The 19,589-nt window shown below is 33.3% G+C and overlaps 1 protein-coding gene across 1 annotated transcript in view; it reads left to right on the top strand.

The window, feature by feature from the left end:
- The window catches only part of KIAA0825 (KIAA0825 ortholog), a 386,482-nt gene that overhangs the window by 53,394 nt on the left and 313,499 nt on the right, over positions 1-19,589 (top strand). The window contains exons 3-4 of the mRNA XM_054578604.1: positions 12,606-12,768; positions 15,696-16,365. Coding sequence (XP_054434579.1) covers positions 12,606-12,768; positions 15,696-16,365 — 833 coding nt within the window. The remainder of the gene's footprint in view (positions 1-12,605; positions 12,769-15,695; positions 16,366-19,589) is intronic.

Here is a 19,589-nt window from a genome sequence, read left to right as displayed (position 1 = left end):
TGATCCATAGCTTGTGGCTCCCTCTGCTGGGCCAGGGTGTGTGTGACAGAACCAAGCTGTGCACCAAGGCTGGTTTTTACCAGCACCAGGTCTGGAGAAGGGTCAACTAAGGTCTCATAGCTCCCAGATATCTGCCTGAGATTGCAGGCTTTCTGATAGGCTTTGTCTCTGAAATAGCCTTCAGTTGTATTCTTCAGCAGCCAGGTGTAAGCTCCACAGGTTGGGGTGAGAGAGATCCTGCAGGTAGGGCTATTGCTTCCCCTCAGGATGCTGCATGGAGAGGAGTGCTCTGCCTGAGAAAGATAGCTTCTGCAGTATTAAGGATGACTGAGCACAGGTGGCTGGCCCTTTAGGTCTCTCTCTGAGCCATCAACCCCAGTCTCTCCTCATGCATCTCTAGTACATTCTGCCCTCCCTCTGCTTGTGCCCAGGGTTAGTGGCTGCAAACAAATTTTGGTGCATTGGCCCTTTAAGAGGCTTTCTGCATCTCTAACCATCTCTCCCTGGTAGGCAGGAATGCAACCACTTTTCATAGCCAGATGTTATTTGGGTTCCTTTCCCAATTCTGGTGCCCTATGCTGGAGAGACCAGCTTGGTGTTTAGACCCCATATTTCTCAGAGTAACAATGCCCCAGCTGCTGAAATATCCCTCTAGAACTTCAGCCGCTCTCCATGGGAGCACAGCCAGCCCTCTTGCACCTCTGCCCTTCCTACCAGTCTCCATGTGGTGCAGTGGATTCTTCCGTAACTCCTTGGTTATAAGGCTTCTCTCCAGCTTCTGTTCAATTGGTTATTCAGGTTTATTGTTCTATAATTTAGTTGTATTTCCAGTTTGGAACCTGGGAAGGGATTAATATAACATCCACCTACTCTGCTGCCACCCCAAATAAGATCCTTTCATATATATGTGAATTTTTAATTTAAAAGTGATATCCTTATATTCTGTGTCATGTTTTATTAATACAGATTTTAAATATAGCATATATTTGACTTAACCACACTGTACTGAGTATTATAATTTATATTATATAAATACAAAATAGCTGTATTGAACTTTAATGTAATTATATAGTTATATAATTTACATATTTTATATTATATATTTATACATTACATGACAGAGTTTCTAACTCAAAGGAAATTATAAATGAAAATAGATTAACAGTCACTTATATAAATTCCAGAGATGGTTATATTAAAACAAGTTTTCGTTTTTTTCTAAAAGGTAACCGTCTTCATTCATAATAGCACTTAGGTTCCAGTAAAACAAAATAAGCCACTGAACGTTGTAGCCTTTGTTATAGACTGCTTCATTTTTATTTGCTAAACCATCTGTACTTAATTTCCTGCCCTACCTCGTCAATAAGAAATCATATTTAGAAGTAAAACAGTGATTAAAATTCTGTATTTTGCATTCATAAATTGTTATGTAGGTCAAAACTCAGATGTTATTATTAAAAATAAAATGTGACATTGAATATAAGGATATAATTTTTAAATTAAAAATATTTTATTGTCCATATATTAAAACAAACCTTGAGCAGAAGCACCTCAAGTGACCATTGATCTTTACGACGAATGATATAAGGGAGTAGCTCTATGTACTGCATGTTACAGTTAGAATCAAGTCTATTTTTCATCAAATTCAATTACGTTTTTATTATACTCTAGAGAATAAACATAATAGTATAGGGAGTATATATTTTTAAAAATAAAGCACTGAATAGTAACCATAGTTCAGAAGAGTGTAAATCATTTATGCACTCATTTATTGCCTTCTAACAGAATAGCTTTTAGAAAATTGTATGTCATGACGAATCAGTTATGCCACACTTACACTGCAGTAGTTGAATTACCTTTGGCATTTTTGTATTCAAACAGTTCTATTTGTCTCTCAGTGGTGCACATTAAATGAGTAACAAACATCTGTATAATATGGGTTTTCCCAATACTTTCTAAACAAAAAAACATTAGTAATTCATTTTTAAATATGGTATTATTACTTACGCTTAAATTTTTAAAGTTGTATTTCTAGCAGTCATTGTGAATTCTTTCCTTCCTTCTTAATATCATCAGCTTTTATGAGCCACAAGATCTTTTGCTTCCCCAAAGCAGTGATTTACTAGAATAGACCAGAGTGCCCAGAGGTCACTGAACCTTCACCTGCCCTTTAGGAGGCTGTCATTCTCTCAGATTATTTTTACTTTTACATACTCAGTCCCATTCAAGTCAGAACTAGGTGTCTCTTAGGTCTGATGGTGGCAATCTGTGAGAATGAATCATTTACTTTAAACACATCTCAACATTGGCAACAAGAAGATAAATAATCTACCAAAGAGGAACATATGAATGCTGTACCCTCAAACTCAGTGAGTTCTGTAACTGAAAACTGCACACAGCACGGGAATATTTTTTTGAGCTGAATGGACCCTATTCGTTTAACAATATATTGAGGTATAGAAGTTGTCTGGGACTCACAATGTGACATAGGATGATTTTTCTCCACCTAATATTCAGTTGAGTAGATATAATTCTATTATTAAGAGTTTATTTTACCTTTCTGTTTTGTAATTAATTATAGACAATCTGTGTGAACCTCACAGGGCATCAGTTTTGCTGGTACTGGTGCAAGATTACTCCTTATTTTTATCATAAAGAAAAAAACAAGAAGTGCTAGCATCAGCATTTGTCTCAATCCAAGAGATCAGTTTGGGGGTGGGGCGAGGGTGACATTAACTTTTGTGACAGAATATTGTATACATGGTTTTTATAAATTTAACCATGCTTATTTATAGAACATACCTATTCCATAGAGTACACTTACTTCTTACATAGTGCTTCAATTTTTTTAAATTTATATATGAAAATTTTCTTTTATAAATTTCTACATGGTGGCCTAAGGGTCTAGAAGAAGTAACCTAAACAAATCTTCAAATGTACCATTAATTTTGGATTTGTCATGGCACAACCACAAATCAGCCAGAGGGCACGCACACACACAGGCATTAATATATTTTATGGCCAAAGAAAATTATATAAGATGAAAATTAGTTATTTTAAAGACTGTATGGTGTATTATGATTAAGGGAGTATTTTGTCACTTAGTGATAAGAAGAGGATGCAAATAAATATTTGCTTGTTTTTTAACTTCCTTGTTTGTACTTTTCTTTTGCGTTTCTCTATTCTTTTGTACTACATCTGACAGAATCCCTACCTCCTCTCCTATCCTACTGAACAAGGCCAGGTCACATGGAAAGATATCTGAAAAGTTCCTCCATCTATTCTTGAACTCAGAATAAGACCTAAACAGCTTTTTCCATTTTCTTCTGCCTGGATCCTTTTCAGTATCCTCGTCTTCCTCAAAATTAAAAATCCCTCCAAGGCAGACGGCATCCTGGCCCTCAGCTGCTCAGCAGCCTAAATTTTCCCCAATCCATTCATATTTTCTACTCTTTAAACTTATCCAGTCTTCCCACTGAAGCTCCCAGCCTGAAGTCTAGTGGTGCATACAGGTAGAAAAGGGGGTGAGTAGGAATAGGACAAGCCACTCCATTTCATGGTGGCCTCTTGCCCTGCTTTCTTTTCATCAATTTCTGTCACTATTAGCTCCATTGTTTGAATGTCTATGGTATTTCTAACACTTTCTTCCGTAGTTCTATACTATGTGTATTCAATGCTTCCCTTAGACCTCTGCTTTAGGAAGCTGAGTAGAGTAAAATGTGGGATCAGTAAGTAGCTCCTCCATTAGATGATTGTTAACAGATTCTTTCAAGTAATACATAAATTTTAAGTGTATGACATTTTTTAAGAGTATAACTTATTTTTAAGTGTGTTAGCTTCACCTACTCTTGGACAAGTAGGCATAAAACAGTAAAGAGTTGTCTCCCAGAGCACCAGGAGGCAAAATGATGTTCTGAGAAGTCAATTATAAGTAGACTCAGAACTTTGTGCCTTTACTGGGGTTACTTTACCCTTTAGAATAATAACACCTACCTTACAAAACATTACGTTGATTAAATTAAATTTGTGTATTTTAAACACATACCATAGTGCTTAATATAATTAAGGTTTAATAAATGTTAACTCACTTACCCTCTACTAAATATGGTTTCCTATAAGTTAAATCCATTGTTAAACCACTAATGTAGTTTAGGAACATTTTACTTAATATATCTGAAAAAAAACCACGCAGCTTTGGTATAAATTCCTCATTGAGAATAATTACACCCTGTTCATATAATACACACATTGTTCACTTTAAGAATGGGGTGGGTGTCACTTCCACCTAATGTCATAGCTTTTAGTTATTGACCCCCAGCTGAAAAATGGATCAGTTGGGCAAATGGAAGGAAGCAAACAAATCTACAGCTATAAATATCAACAGCTACTCCCAGAAATAGGAAGACAGATCAAAGGCAGATTGTAGCTACCCAAAAGAGATACCAAGAACACTCACTCACATCAAGGGAGCAAGATCAAGGCACCCAGAAGACCTTTTTGGAATTTCTAATCATATCTGGAGAGAGAATAAAAAGAATTATTGTTTGAGGATATACCTGAAGAATATTATTGTTACTATCTTTCCATGGAAAATAAGAAAAGGCAAGCATCTGCTTGTTTATAAACTGTGATGATAGCAGTAGTATGAATAAAATTATACTAAAAATCCAGATCTGATTTTGAGCCAACAATAGTTAGGCCACTGAGAATCACAGTTGACAGGGCCTCTAGCCGCTAGAGGGAAGTAAGCCCCCACGTCTGAGGTAACACGGGGGGGGGGGGGGTGCCAGGGAAGACCTGGATCAGCTGTGAGGGCAAGACCAACAAGGAAGGGATAGTAAAAGGAGACTGAGCCCTGGTAACAAGACGTGACTGCTCTGTCTGGCTTATCTTCCTGTTAGACAATTAACGCCTTGTTTAAACCCAACTCTGCCAGCTTTCCCTGGAAAAGGGTCTTCTTGTCCGAGATTCATCAGAGTCAATACATTATCTAAAAATCATCACTAGCACCACCACCATTGCTAATCACAGTCCGAATTCTAGAACGTCACGACTAAGAATATCTTCCTATAGCACCTGGGATGGGAGCTGAGTGAGGGGGCTGGAAGGTGGTACTATTCCTTCCTTCATTTCTATTTTAAAAACTACTAACTTTTCTTCACCATATTCCCACTGCCTAAAACAGCCCTGGCACAAAGTCCAACTTGAAGACAGGCAGTGAATTTGTATTAGGCATGTTTGTTCGGCATCTATTGTTTGCTTTATCTTAAACTAGTGTGCAGTTAGATGAGTAGATGTGATAGAAGAAGCGGCCATCAAATACTTTTTCATTAAATATTTTTACATTATTAAAATAATATATGCTCATGGAAAATTTCATTCAGTAGAAAAAAGCAGATAATAAGGAAAAGCTGAGTATGAAGACAGAGATAAGGAAAAATTTTTCTCCTCCTCTCACCCTACTAGTCTTGTTCTTCAGAGGTAATCTATATTGATAAATTATTGTGTAAAGATCCAGAAATATTCTCAACATATATAGGCATGCACCCCAAAATACATTTTCTTTTTTTTTACCCAAATGGGAAGCATACAGGGGTAGGTAAAAGTAGGTTTACAGATATGAGTACATGAAACCCAGTTCATTCTTATATTAATATTTATTAGTTATTGTATTATTTATTTGTATTACAACTATAAATCTACATTTGCCTACCTTGTACATATGTTATAATTACATATTTTTACTGAATATATTTTTAAAAAAATCTCTCCATATAATTCTACTTCAGTCTTTTTAATTTTACTTACATGTGTATCCAGCAGTTTATTAAGCCAATTCCCTGTTGTTGAGCATTTACATGATATATAGTCTTTCTTCCATTCCTACCCACCCACATGCAGTGTCCTTCCTTATGAGCACTGATCTACATGATAGACCCTTAGAAGTTATACAGTTACTCTTGCAAAATTGTTCTCCAGCAGGGCTGCCCTGGTCTTTTCTTGCCTTGGCAATATATGGGAATGTATGCTTTTTGTCCTACCTCCTTACTGTGTGACCATAGGTTCCATTAAAACCCTCAGTTTTTAACTTATAGTCACATCTGTTATCTGGCTTAGTGGTTGAATTTATCCAGGCAGTGGAGATAAAGATAGACTAGAAACGCTCCCAGATCTCTTCTGATTCCCATTGTTATGTATGCCTTCCCTCTCTTCTTTTTTTCTATCTCTTTAGGAAGAGAATCAGGGAGTTGGCGTAGATTTAATGCTAGTGTGGGTTCCCTGCTTTTCTTCTGATTTCAGTTTGTTTGGACTCTTGGGATAGCCCACATTCTAACATTGCTAACTGTGCCAAGAGTACTAGACAAGCTTCCATTGATAAAAAAAAGAAGGAACATTAACTTATTCTGGTGTGTCATGGGCATTAAACTGTCGTGTCTTTATAACCCTATTGAACATTTCTGGAAAATTCTTTTTAGAATGTTAGCATAGCCCTGTGTCACGTCTGTGTAAGTCCCATAACTACTCTATGAAAATTGATTGCAAGTCAGATGTAAATTTAAAAGGGAGAAGAAGAGATCTCATTGTGCCTTGGGATATAGTGCCAGGCTGACTCTGGTCAGTTCCAGCTCTCAGTCCCAGGACTACTCTGCCATTGACTGGAAGTGTGGAGAGTATTTCACAATTTGTTGACTCTTTTGAAAGCACCTTAGATTTTGTAAGTTGGCATAGCCATACACTGGGTCTGAACTTTCTTAAAGCAATCTTAAAGCAAAACTTTTTAAGGGCCTCTAAGACTTTGTGCTGAGGATTGGTGGTATAAAGCAACAATCTACAGAGGGTCCTAACTTGAAGTTTCTTTCATACTATGTTCCTCACAGAATAACTCTGAACAAAAGGAGGGTTAACAGTAGAATCTTGGGAGGATATTAATATAGTCCAGATGAGGGATTAAGAATCTGAGCCCAGTCTTTCAGGATAAAAATGGAAGAGGAGGATACAGTTGAGAAAGATTTAGACAGTGTTAACAAGATTTAGTGTTGAGGGAATTTTTTCCTTGAAAGTATGGGTAAAACATTTTGAAATAACCAAAACCTCTCTGATATTGAAAACAGTGCAGCATAAATATTTAATTTCTTACTGTAAATTTTAGCCATTGTAGTAGTTTTAGGAATCCTTTCCTCAGCCTTTAAAAATATTGTTCAGAAATACCTTTGTCTCAGGAAAATGAGCTTTTATTTCATGGCTTACTTATGGTTTACACACTACATTTTATACATCAACCCTTTTCACTATCAGTTACCTGTTATTTCCTTGGAATTTTAGTAATCTAGTTAGATAAGCAGGACTTAACAAAAACCCAGAAAACTCTATCTCACAACTATTTCTTTGTACTTTTAAACATGTGATAGAATTGAAAAAGCCTTTTCCTGGCACTGAATTTATATTGTCGGTAAGAAGTATAAACAAGATCATCAAAATGTAACAGCATTACAAAAGTGTTTTAATGTTTAAATTTCCCATACTATAGAAGTAATATTTAATCTCTGCCATGACACTGCTACCCTGATTTTAAAAATAAAAATTCTGATCTTCTATGAAAGCAGATACGTATGTTTTCCACAAACTTTGCATCAGGAAAATTTCTCATAATTTTTACCAGTGTAACATATTTTTTTCCTTTTAACTATTTTGTGGCTGAATAATGAAGACTATGTGTTTTAAATCATAAGAGAGCTTTTATAATATGCATAAGCTTTAAGATTTTATGTCATAATTATCCCCCTCTCTTTTTCTCAGTTCCTCTCCTTATCCTCAACTGTACCAACCCAGTATCAACAGCCTCTTGTGCTAATTTTTTAAAGTATGTCTGTTTAATTGTGAGCATAAAAATAAATTCATATTTTTTTTTATTTTCCAAATAAATAAAGTTTTAAAGTGACGTGACAGTAAGATTAAATGATCAACACTGAATTCTCAGGGGTCGGGGTCAGGGAATTCTAACTACATTGATTCCATTAATTTTCTTAAAGTATTAAGACTCTTGCACATAATCTTCTTTTACAGGGAGAAGATTCCTATACACATCCCACAGGTACATTTAGTGGCTTTCTCCTGTGTATTGCCTTAGCACGTTATACACATACCTTATCGAGTCTTACTGTACCATAGTTATTTATTTACCTATCTCTCTCACTAGATAGAATCCTTTTGGGTTGGGACGACATCTTATTCATGTTTGCATTCCCAAATCACAGTGCCTAACACATATTCACCATTCAGTTAATGACTATCAAATATGCCTTCATTCACTGAGTAATTTTTATACTCAAGGAACCTAGGAGTGAATGGGAAAATTACCACAGATACCCTTTAAAAAAGCATACTGCATATTGCATTTTAAAAATGTTTCATACATTGATTTACTTACAGCCTCTTAGTAATGCATCCACTTGTATACATCATTAACTTGGATGATTCTGAGTCATTATAATTAAAGGCCTTTGAGGTTCAAATTTATTAAGAAATGTTGAGATGTATGGAAAGATATATAGAGTTCCATAATAAACATTCATGCGGCTGCTATTCAGTTTAAGGACTAAAACGTTACCAATGACCAGTACTGCTAAAAGTCACTGTATGTCTCTCACCAATTTCATCCCACTTCCATCCCCACCTTGGATTTGGTGATGTTGCTCATTCCAGCACATTCCCTTACACTTATACTACCTGTACTTGTGATTCTGGACACTTACATAGCATTGTATGCCATATTTTCAAATTCTTGTATGGATAATATCACACTGTGGTATTCATTGGTAACTTTTTCCCCTCAACGTTATATTTGTTAGATTCAGCCATGTTGATAACTATGTTTTCACTTCGTCATGGCTCTATTACACCGAATAAAATATAAATAGCATACTCCAGGTGATGGTCATTTACGATATTTTCAGTGGTTTTAATATTACAAATAAAGTTAAAACGATGCTTTAAAAAGTCCTTGCTAATAATCCAACCAATAGTGTAAATTTGGAGATTTAAACTATTTAGGGAAAAGATTCTGCTTCTGTTTTATGTCTTTACATTTTTTGGCCTAATGTTTGGGATCTAACAATAAATGTGCTAATTAGATTTCTATTTGCTGAATTACTTTGGTTATTTTTTTCATGGCTGATCTTGCTTCTAAAGAAAATTTGAAGCAACTTACAGTTAAACAGAAAACACTTAAACCAAAATAAAGACAAGTACCATGTTACTCCAGAAAAACTAGACTAAGATCTGCATCATCTAAGTCTAAGGATATCTAAACCTCCCCGCCCAATATTACTATCCCCATGTTATTACCATATATAAAAATATTACTACATATTAAAAAATGACCTTTCGGATGTTGAAAATTAATTTTTAATTTAATTTTGACCTAAATTAAGAAGATAAATTGCCAGAATACATACCAAACTGACATTTTATTTTTTTTATTTTTTTTCCACGGGCACTAATTTTTTTTTTTGATGAATAAAAATTGTGTACATCTAAGGTATATAGCATGATACTTTGTTATGTGTATACATTATAAAATGATGACTGTAATCAAACTAGTTAACATAACCATCACCTCCTATAGGTAACTTTATGTGTGTCATGATAATACTTAATCTATTCTTATATACTTAATCTATTCTCATAGCAGATTTCAAATATACATTATTAACTATAGTCACCATATATTAAGTCTACAGAACTTATTCATCTTATAACTGAAAGTTTGTACCCTATGATCTATATCTTCCCTTTTCCTCCAACCCGCAGCCTCTGGTAACCATCATTCTACTTTTTGTTACTGAACTACTGTTACTGTTGACTGTTTTTTTTTAGGTTCCACCTATAAGTGAAATCATGTGATATTTGTGTTTTGGTGTGTGGTTCATTTCATTTAGCACAGTGTCCTCCAGGTTCACTCATTTGTCACAAATAGCAGGATTTCCTTCTTTTTTAGCCTGAATAATATCTCATTGTATATTTTTGCCATATTTTTAAATTCATTCATTTGTTGATGGACATGTAGATTGTTTGCTTATCTTGGCTATTGTGAAACAATGCTGTAATGAACATGAGAGCGCAGATATCTCTTTAAGATCCTGATTTTATTTCCTTTGACTCTATACCCAGAAGTGGAATTGCTGGATCATCTGGTAGTTTTACTTTTAATTTTTTGAAGAAACTCCATACCATCTTCTGAAATGGTTCTACCAATTTACATTACACTCCCACCAAAAGTGTACAAGGACTCGCTTTCCTCCACATCTTTGCCAACACTTATCTTTTGACTTTCTAGTAATAGCCATCTTAACAGTTGTGAGGAGATAATGCTCATTGTGGTTTTGATTTACATTTCTCTGATGATGAAGGATATTGAGCACCTTTTCATATACCTGTTGGCCCTTTGTATGTCTTCTTTGGAAGTATTTTTATTCAGTTCCTTTGCCCATTTTTAAAGTGTATCTGGTGTTTTGTTTTGCTGTTGTGTTATGAGTTCTTTATATATTTTGGACATTAATGAAGAGATTAACCATGTATCTGAGAAGAGACATTCATTTTAAATTTTGAAAAATGTATTTTGAATAATAGGCAATAAATCTCGGAACTTCACACCATTGCACTTTGAAAACAAGATGTATAGACAGTGGTGAATGGCAGAATTACAAGATATTTAGCCAACTAAAAACAAAATTAGGTGCAGATAATGAGTTCTGACATTTTAAAATTTGTGACAAAATACTTTTAAAAGGTAGCTCAACTGTCTTAGTTTCTATCAATGAGGGAGGTCCTCTGACATGGACCTGCTCTATCCCTTTATCAGTGTTTGGACAAATTGCTAAAATATCTAGCCCTCTATAGGCTTTACTGTATTTATAAATTGTAGTTCTTGGCCTCTACCCAGATTCAGATGTTAGAGATTAGCCCAAAAGCCGAGTCCTAATTGAAACAGATTTAGGTAGACTAACCACTGAGCCTTTCCAATTCGCATTGCTATAATCTCTTTAGATTTCATTGAATGAAACACATGAGGATGCTATAATAAAGACCTTTGATAAAGGGATGCTAAAGTCAAGGTGAATGTTTAGGGCATCATGTTTCTCAGTCTGTAGAAGTGCTTTCCTAAGTTGAGAAAATATATTCCAGTCTCTGTCAGACTTAGAATTGACATTCCTGAATAAGACTTTCATGAGGAAATTGAGTGGCCTGTGACCAAAGGAGGTATTGTTTTTCTTATAAGTTCTTTGTTTTCATGAAAAGGCTCTCTGGATCTCAGAATGTATTTGTTTCAAGGTAATTCAGTTTGAATTCACTCATGCCCAGGAGTCTCCTGAAAGGCCTTCCTTAAAGTTTTACAGTGTATGTTATATAGATAACATAGCCCTGATGAATTTGGGAAAGTTTCATATGCCATCAATTTTAATAATCAGAGCTGTTTCCAAAGCCTACATTGTTTTATCATATGGGATCTATAATTAATAACAATGCTATTTTTAAAATAGGAAAATTTTAATAACAAATCTTTCTTAATACTATTAAGAGGCAAATGCATAGCTGTGAGTTTGGGGTTTAGGAGATTCAGCTTCAAATGAATTTTCCTTTTCATAAGCTTTCTTGCAGTTTAGATATGCTGCCATCAGGTGGTAGTAATATGTCATATCCATGTGGCTCCATCTTTATCCCACAAAGATTTATATCATGAATGGACAGATTTTTATATGAAAAGTAAAATAACATGGTATTCTACTTCATATCAGAGTTAAGGATACTTTGAATGAACCTTTGAAAGCAGACATATATTGGAAGATTCAATTGGACATATTTTCTCATTTCCTCATATTTATTTATTTAGTAAATAAAGAATTTTATGTCTTCCAAAAGTTTTGATAATATGGAAAAATAAAGTTAAAAGCCCCAAATTTTATCATTCAAAGACCTTATGTTTTTGTTTCCTTCCAGTCTTTTTTTATATGCAATTTTTAGCATCGTTTCATTTTTTAGAGTAGAGTTTGATGGCAGGAAAAGGTACTTATCTATAGTAACAGTGAATATACAGCATATATCTTTTCCAACTTTTAAAATTATAAGCTCATTTTACCTGCTTTGTCACTTCTTAATATTCCGTTTATTGAAGTTTCCCATAATTTTATATAGTCATTTGTCTATTTGTAGATAATGTACATTTCTGGTCTTCAGCCATCAAAAGTATTTTATCTCTGTCTTCCATCCACTGCCTATCAAGAGGACTATTATTTCATTGCACCTATACTTGATTTTTGTTTTAACACAAAATAATTTATATATAATTTATCTCTGAGCAACTGTATTTCTTATATTTCCTCAACTGCATTTGAAATGAAACTTTGAGAAAATTTTACCTTTCAGTTTCAATTACGAATGAGAACATAGTATCCCTTTGTTATTATTTTCATATCATATGAATGTTTTATAATTTCGTAAATTATATGCACCTAGGTACCACATAGAAGCATTTCAGGGCCTGTGATATTATGAGATGGAGCTAACTACTTCCTAGCAAAATAATTTTTTCTTTTCTTTTTTTATAGCTTAGAACATTGCATTAAAGAAATACAGTCTGAAGTTAACAAACAATGTCCAGATGTGCGGCTACAGACAATAACTGACTGTTTTGAATGGTTAAATAACTATGATTCATCCAAGTCACCTTCTATTCCACATGGAGATTTGATAAACTTTCTCAAAATACTGGTAAAAAAAAACCCTTCACTTTGTAGTGGAATGGGATGGGTGAACAAGGAATACAGTTCACTCAGTTTCTATTTGTGATTATTTTAGTGACCATATTAGCCTGCCATATCATGGGGTTAGGGTTTGTGTTTTGTTTTGTTTCTGTATCCCCACTGGAATCCAGTGAGCTATTTGATTCTATTTTTTCTATGATGTTTATCAATAAAATGAAGTTTTATATAAATTGAGATTAAACATAACTCCTGAGTGACTTGTGATTTAATGTACGTCACAAAGTGTGTATGTACCACAGTTATCTACTGGAAAAGTTTATGTTTATTACATTTTGTGTTCCTTCACAGCTAGTCATTTTCTCTCTATACTCATTATTAAGCATAATAAGATCATCATTGATTTTATCTACTAAGTAGCCTTGTCTATCATTACCTTTATCCCCAACCTGCAGGCATGTCCAGTTCTTTTCAAGCAAGGCAGCAATTTATATGAGACTACTTTTTAATTGGTGGGAAATTATTATATTGGTTATTTCTTGATTCTGACCACCCTCTATGTTAAATAAATTTTTGTTTATTTTATTACTCTATCTGCAAGTGTGGTTAGCTTGCAAAAACAGTTTCCCAGAGCAACAACACAAATGTTACAAAGCAGCATGTCTGTAGCTATGGTTTTGATTTAATTTAGAGAAAAGGGGGACACCATTTTTGTCTAAACATCAAACATTGACTAAGGCAGATGTGGAAAATACCTTGAGGTTGTAGATGGCTCAGGAGGACAGAATCAGATGAAAATAGTTTTTGGCTGTTATTGCAGATGTCTCTTTAATGTTTACAAAGTAATAAAAGGAAAAGAAAGGAAGACTGTGTGCCCTGAAGCCTTATTCTTTTAAGAAAATCCTCTCACCCATTATCTCTTGAAGGTGGAGCCTTGAAGAATAAATATGGATATAGTTATTCCTTTAATTTCTATTAAGAGCCATGTGTATTGAATTTCATTAATATTGATTTAATAATGCTTTCTCATTTAATTAAAAGCAAAAGCTTTTAATTATCTTTTAATTTGTCACACATAAGTCATTCTCTATTCACTGCAGGGCAAAGGCCGCCTTAGTTTTGCTCAAATTCATTAGAATGAGAGGCTTGTTTGAGACCTAGGGATTTATTTTTACATAATTGATCATGTAATTTTGAGGAAAGACCACATTATTGAAACAGATCCAGTTTAAAATGACCTTCTTATCAAGTTTTTACATGATAAAATTGTCAATCCCAACAGGATTTTTCATGGAACTATTTTTCCATAGAAAATTTTCTATTTATTAATTATCTAGCTGTTTAAATAAGAAACAGGTCCTCATTATGGCTATTATCCTGAAGTTGTTTTTAAAATTTAAGCAGACTAAACACATATTTTAAACCTCTGTAATCTATTATACTTTGATCAAATATTTATAGTTATTGACTGACTTAAGATACCCAAGGTTGTGGCACTAATATGACTCACTTGCTTTATATGATTTACTATAATACTGATGTCCTGGACTCTATAGGACAATTCTTTTCTGGAAAACATCAAAAGAACTAAATACATGGCAAAGAGAGAGAAGCTTCAGAAAGACCAATGTACTTTGTGGCTCTGTAGAATGCAGTAAACTGAACAAGGATGAGGAAAAGGAAGCTGTGGGTCCATGCTGAATTCTACACTTTATTGTCTGTGACAAGTGGAAAGTAACTTAAATGTGCTATTTAGTGTTCTTACATGTAGATTGGGTTTTTAAATATCTATGTCACAGAGTTTTCAGAATGAATAAGCCAGAAACTCTATGGAATATAAAGTACTTTTTCTATAATAAAATACTGTATAGATATTGGGTATTTTTTTTTATCACAGGGAGAATATTAAACTAGACATTAAAATGCTTAGAATGACCTAAAGCAAATTCCTGGATTTGTCTAGGAATTGTTCCTAATTCTGAATTACACATAATACATGTGGTATTTTTGTTGGAAAAAAATTTCAATGCCAGCTTTATTTTATGCCACTTCAACCTTACTTCCATTTTTCTTATAATCAGCTTCTTGCTACCTAGAGAGTATAAACTAAATTTCAGTATTAGCTGAAACAGACATAATTAGGAAAGTCAGCATGTAAAAGGAATGTGTACAAAATCCAAAAAGAAAGTAATTTTTTGTTCCTTCGGTATTCATAATTACACCTACCATTGTTCTGTCAGCATGGAAAGTATACAGGAATACTTTCATATCATCTTTTGGGGAATGATTCTGAGAGTATTGTTTCCCCATTTTGAGTTAGTTATTTCTTTGGAGAGAACTGAAATATTCTCAGATTAATTTCCAAAGTAAAATCTTTATTAACATGGCTCCCAAAAAGGAATTTAAATGAAAGGTAAAGTCTTTAAAATCTAAAGTTAAATTTTATTTCTCAGGATGACAGCTATTAATAACCCCTAGGAACATAATATATTTAAAGGTCTCCGTTTTGTATGTTCATTTGGGGTTCTATAATAATAAGTACACTCATACAGGCATGAAAATTACCTACTAGGAACTAATTAGGATATGATCCTGAATTTATCTTGTCTTAGGAATACATTTCAATTGATGTTTTACTATAGGTTTTTATTTAGAATGTTTAATCTGCAGTTTTTATAATGCTTAGGTTATATCAAGGGCTGGATAATGAGGGCTAAAATCTGTATGTTTAGAAATGTAATTGAAAAATATAGTTTATGCAAGCTAACATTCTAAAACATCTTAATTATATTATAAATACAAAAAAATCTGGAAGAGAATCAGAGTATTCTAATTTGAAATGAATTGTTACTAAATTTTATATGACTGTAGAAATAATATTTTGCTGTTACCCCTATAGTTAATCACACTTCTAACATTATAATTTACTTTTCTTAGCAAGATTTGTTGAAGAATGAACAAAATCAAGAAGAAGTGATACTGGATTTACTTTGGGACCTTTCCTGCCAGAGCAGCATTTCATTTCCTTCAACTCTGAGTGAAACATCTTTCCACTTCCTCTCTAGGACTTCTCTTCATTCTGTTGAAGATCATTCCTCTATGGATGTAAAATCTATATGGGATGATATAAGACTACATCTTCGACGCTTCTTAGTGAGCAAATTACAAAGCCATAATGAAATAAACAATTTGCAGCAAAAAATATTGTTGAAAAATGAGTGCATACAGCAATTCTTGTTTCTTTATCCAGAATCAGAAGTTATAATCAAGTATCAAAATATACAGAATAAACTGTTGGCTAAACTTCTGCAGAACTGCTTTCCTTCTTACAGCAGAGAATCGAATTTAGACATAATGGTTCATGGATACCAAAGTGCAATGCTTAAGTTATACTCAGTGATAAAAGAGGATTTTAACACACTGTATGAAATTTTAGCTCCATCCTCAACAGTGAAATTCATTAAAGAAACGTACCTGGATACTATTACAGAAGAAATGGCAAAATTTCTTGCAAATTTTTGTGAGCTGCAGTTCAAAGAAAGTGCTGTTCGCGTGATTAAAACAAGCAAGCGCTCCAGCAGGCATAGAGGAGCAGTGCATGCTTTGGGTTAGTGATTTTTACAATTTCTGTTTGGTTTAACTTAAGCCTTTCAATAGCCTTAATTTTCTGACATTTTTCTATTTGGTTAAACCTAACTGCAAACTTGAAAATAAATAGGAAAATAAATGTTATAAAATTTTGCAGAACACCTTTCTCATATACATTCCTTTTTCTGTAAGTATAGTAATAGAAGTGTTTTCTTTCCTGTTATTTAAATTATTAAAGATAATGGAAATATAAGTAAAAAATATTGCCAATGAGAGTTTTGGGTTTTTGGATTGTATAAATTATTTGGTGAAACTGTATGTGTGTGTATGTATATACATATACAATAAACACATGCATATATTCAGGTATATTTACATATATATAAAATGAAAAAGTATAATTTTTAACCCATTGTATCTTCCAAAGCTGAAGTATTATTATATAAAAAGAATTGTTGAAATTTACATTAACTAAAATTGAGAGTTTATATTTCAGTCAGCTAATTTCAATAAAGAGCTATTATGAAATACTAATTATAAATCTCTATACTATAATCGATTATAGAGGCATAGCATTTTAACTATAGCTAGTTTTAAAAGTTCCTCTAATGTTATTTCTTTAAGACTATATATAAGTAAAAGATGATTTGAAAATCCCTGATTTTTTTTTAAATTTAATTTTATTTTTTCAAATACATTTGTCTCTGCCTCCCCCCCCCACCACTTTCCCTTTCCCCCTCCCTCCTTCCCTCCCTCAGCTCTTCCCCTTTGGTTTTGTCCATGAGTCCTTGCTATATGTTCCTTGACTTTCCCCTTCCCTTCCTTTTATTCAAAAGATAAAAGAAAAGAAAGAAACTATTATGAGGTAATAAACTATTTCTTATCATCATTTAAATTTTTCACCAGTGGAGAAAAATCAAGGCAAAAAAAATAACCATATTGATAATTATGATTAGTCATGCTTTTATGTAAAAGTCAGGTATATTTCTAAATAGGTTCATAAACTATTTTTTAAGTATTTGAAAATTATCATTTGGTAAATTGGTATCTTTGATTTCATGATCACTTTATGAAAATTTACATACATCACTATATTTGTTTACCTTCCATAGTAAAATGCAAGAATGCCTAATTATTCTAATATATGAGTTTTAAAATAATTTAATGTTTTAAAAGGTTTATTTTCCTTCAGAAGCCATATCACATTACAGAACAGCTGCATCAGCAAATTTTAGGTGATGGCAGAACACAAAGTCGGTTAATTTAGGAACAGTACCATTTTGTTCAAAGCAAATAGATTTTCATTTTGATTGTTAACACAAATTTTAAATGCATTCCATGAGTGTACTTATTTTCTAAAATGTTTATATCCTCTAAAAGAAATCTGCTTACTTATAAAGTGTTTTCAATGTGAAAGTTTTATATGTGCTAAATACAAGCTTTTATAGTAGAAGAGAAGATCTGTATGGTTGAAAAATATAAGCTGCTATGGAGTCATTAAGGCTGATATTGAGGTGTTCTCCCATTAGTGAGAGAAAACTGTGTGTGTTGGTCAGCTTTAATACTAAAAACTGATACATTTTCCACAAGTCCAGGTGCACTGATCTTTCTCAAGCTCCTTTTTCTGAACTTTGGTATAAATCACTTGTTATATGAATGACTTCCATATGTCGGGCACTGTGCTAAATACATCACATTCCTTATTATTCTAAATTCATAAACAAAGAAAGACACTTAGATTAACTTGCCCAGGATCGCACTGTACAGAGGCAGGATTAATAGGGAGGTCTTTATGTCTCTCATACCCATGATCTTAACCACTATGCTATTGGACCTTTTCTGAAAAGTGTATAATTAAATACTTGTCGTTTGTAAAAGAAATTTTAAACAGTACTTTTTGGGTGGGCTACCTGAAAATCCATTCAGTTAAGCTCTTCGAGGTACCTACTATATGCAAGTTATTTAGCAGCTACCATGTTTAAGGGTGGGAGCTAGACGTGTTAAGAGAAAGAAAACTAAATGAGTCATTGTTGCTAATGCTGTATATACAGCTAAACTAGCTCCAAATTGATCAACATTACTAATATTTGACCCAATGACCAAATTTTATTTATTAAGAAAATACAGTTAATGTGAACAAAATGATAAGAATTCATTCATATTTATTAATAAAATTACAATAATTTATATTCATATTTGAATAAAATCTGTATTGGTTTGAACAGTGTGTTATATTATCTTTAGTATATGTTTATGTCTTTATGGTCACCAAGTCTTAGATATTTTGTCTGAAACTATAGAAAGACATTCCTTAAGTTATAAGAGCTAACATTTATTGGATCAGACATTGATGTACATTATCTCATTTAACCCTTTATTACTTCATGTAATCTACCTGACAAAGTGGGTACATTTTTTATTATCTTTATTGTATAGTGAGGAAACTAAGGCATAGAGATATTAAGTAATTTACTCAGGATTCAGACTCAGGTCTGCCTGCCTGCCGAGCCCTTACTTTATGACAGTGTTCTACTGCCTAAAAGAACAGGATGGAAATAGCATATTCCATTAACAACACCTCCCAGTATGCTAACTCTGCTTTAGTGTTGTCATTGTTTTATTTTTCTCTCAACTACCCTATACTCTCTTCATTTGAAGACTACATAATGCCAATTTGAAAGATTTTGTTTATAATTCCTATTTTGTGATCTATTGCTGTGTCTTAAACAGGCCTTGTATGTATGCTAGCCTTTTTTGTTTCGAGGTTTATTGAGATATAATTAACGCCTAACATTCTCTAAGTTTGAGGTGTACAGTGTATTGATTTGGTACACTTATATATTGGGAAATGGTTACCCTTGTAGCATTATCTAATACCTCCATCACATCATATACCTAGCATTATTTTTTAGTGGCGAGGAGAACATTTAAGATTTACTGTCCTAACAACTTTGAAGCATTATAATATACCAATACTAACTATACTCATAATTCAGTACATCTGATTTCCAGAACTACTCATCTTCTGACACCGTATAGCCTTCAACCAAGATTTCTTTTTTTTCCCCATCCCCTGGTAGCCACTCTAATACCCTGTTTCTACAAGTTCAATTTGTTTGTTTTTTATTTCACATATAAGTGATATCATACAATGTTAATCTTTCTCTGACTTACTTCACTTAGCATAATGCTCTCAAGTTCCATCGATGTTGTTACAAATGGCAGGATTTCCTTCTCACGGCT

Source organism: Pteronotus mesoamericanus, unplaced genomic scaffold, assembly GCF_021234165.1.
Source record: "Pteronotus mesoamericanus isolate MK-2021 breed Mesoamerican mustached bat unplaced genomic scaffold, CSHL_Meso_final contig_50, whole genome shotgun sequence".
In the NCBI taxonomy this organism is placed as follows: Eukaryota; Metazoa; Chordata; class Mammalia; order Chiroptera; family Mormoopidae; genus Pteronotus; species Pteronotus mesoamericanus.
The sequence above is the reverse complement of the archived record's forward strand: the minus strand, read 5'-3'. Positions and strand labels throughout refer to the sequence as shown.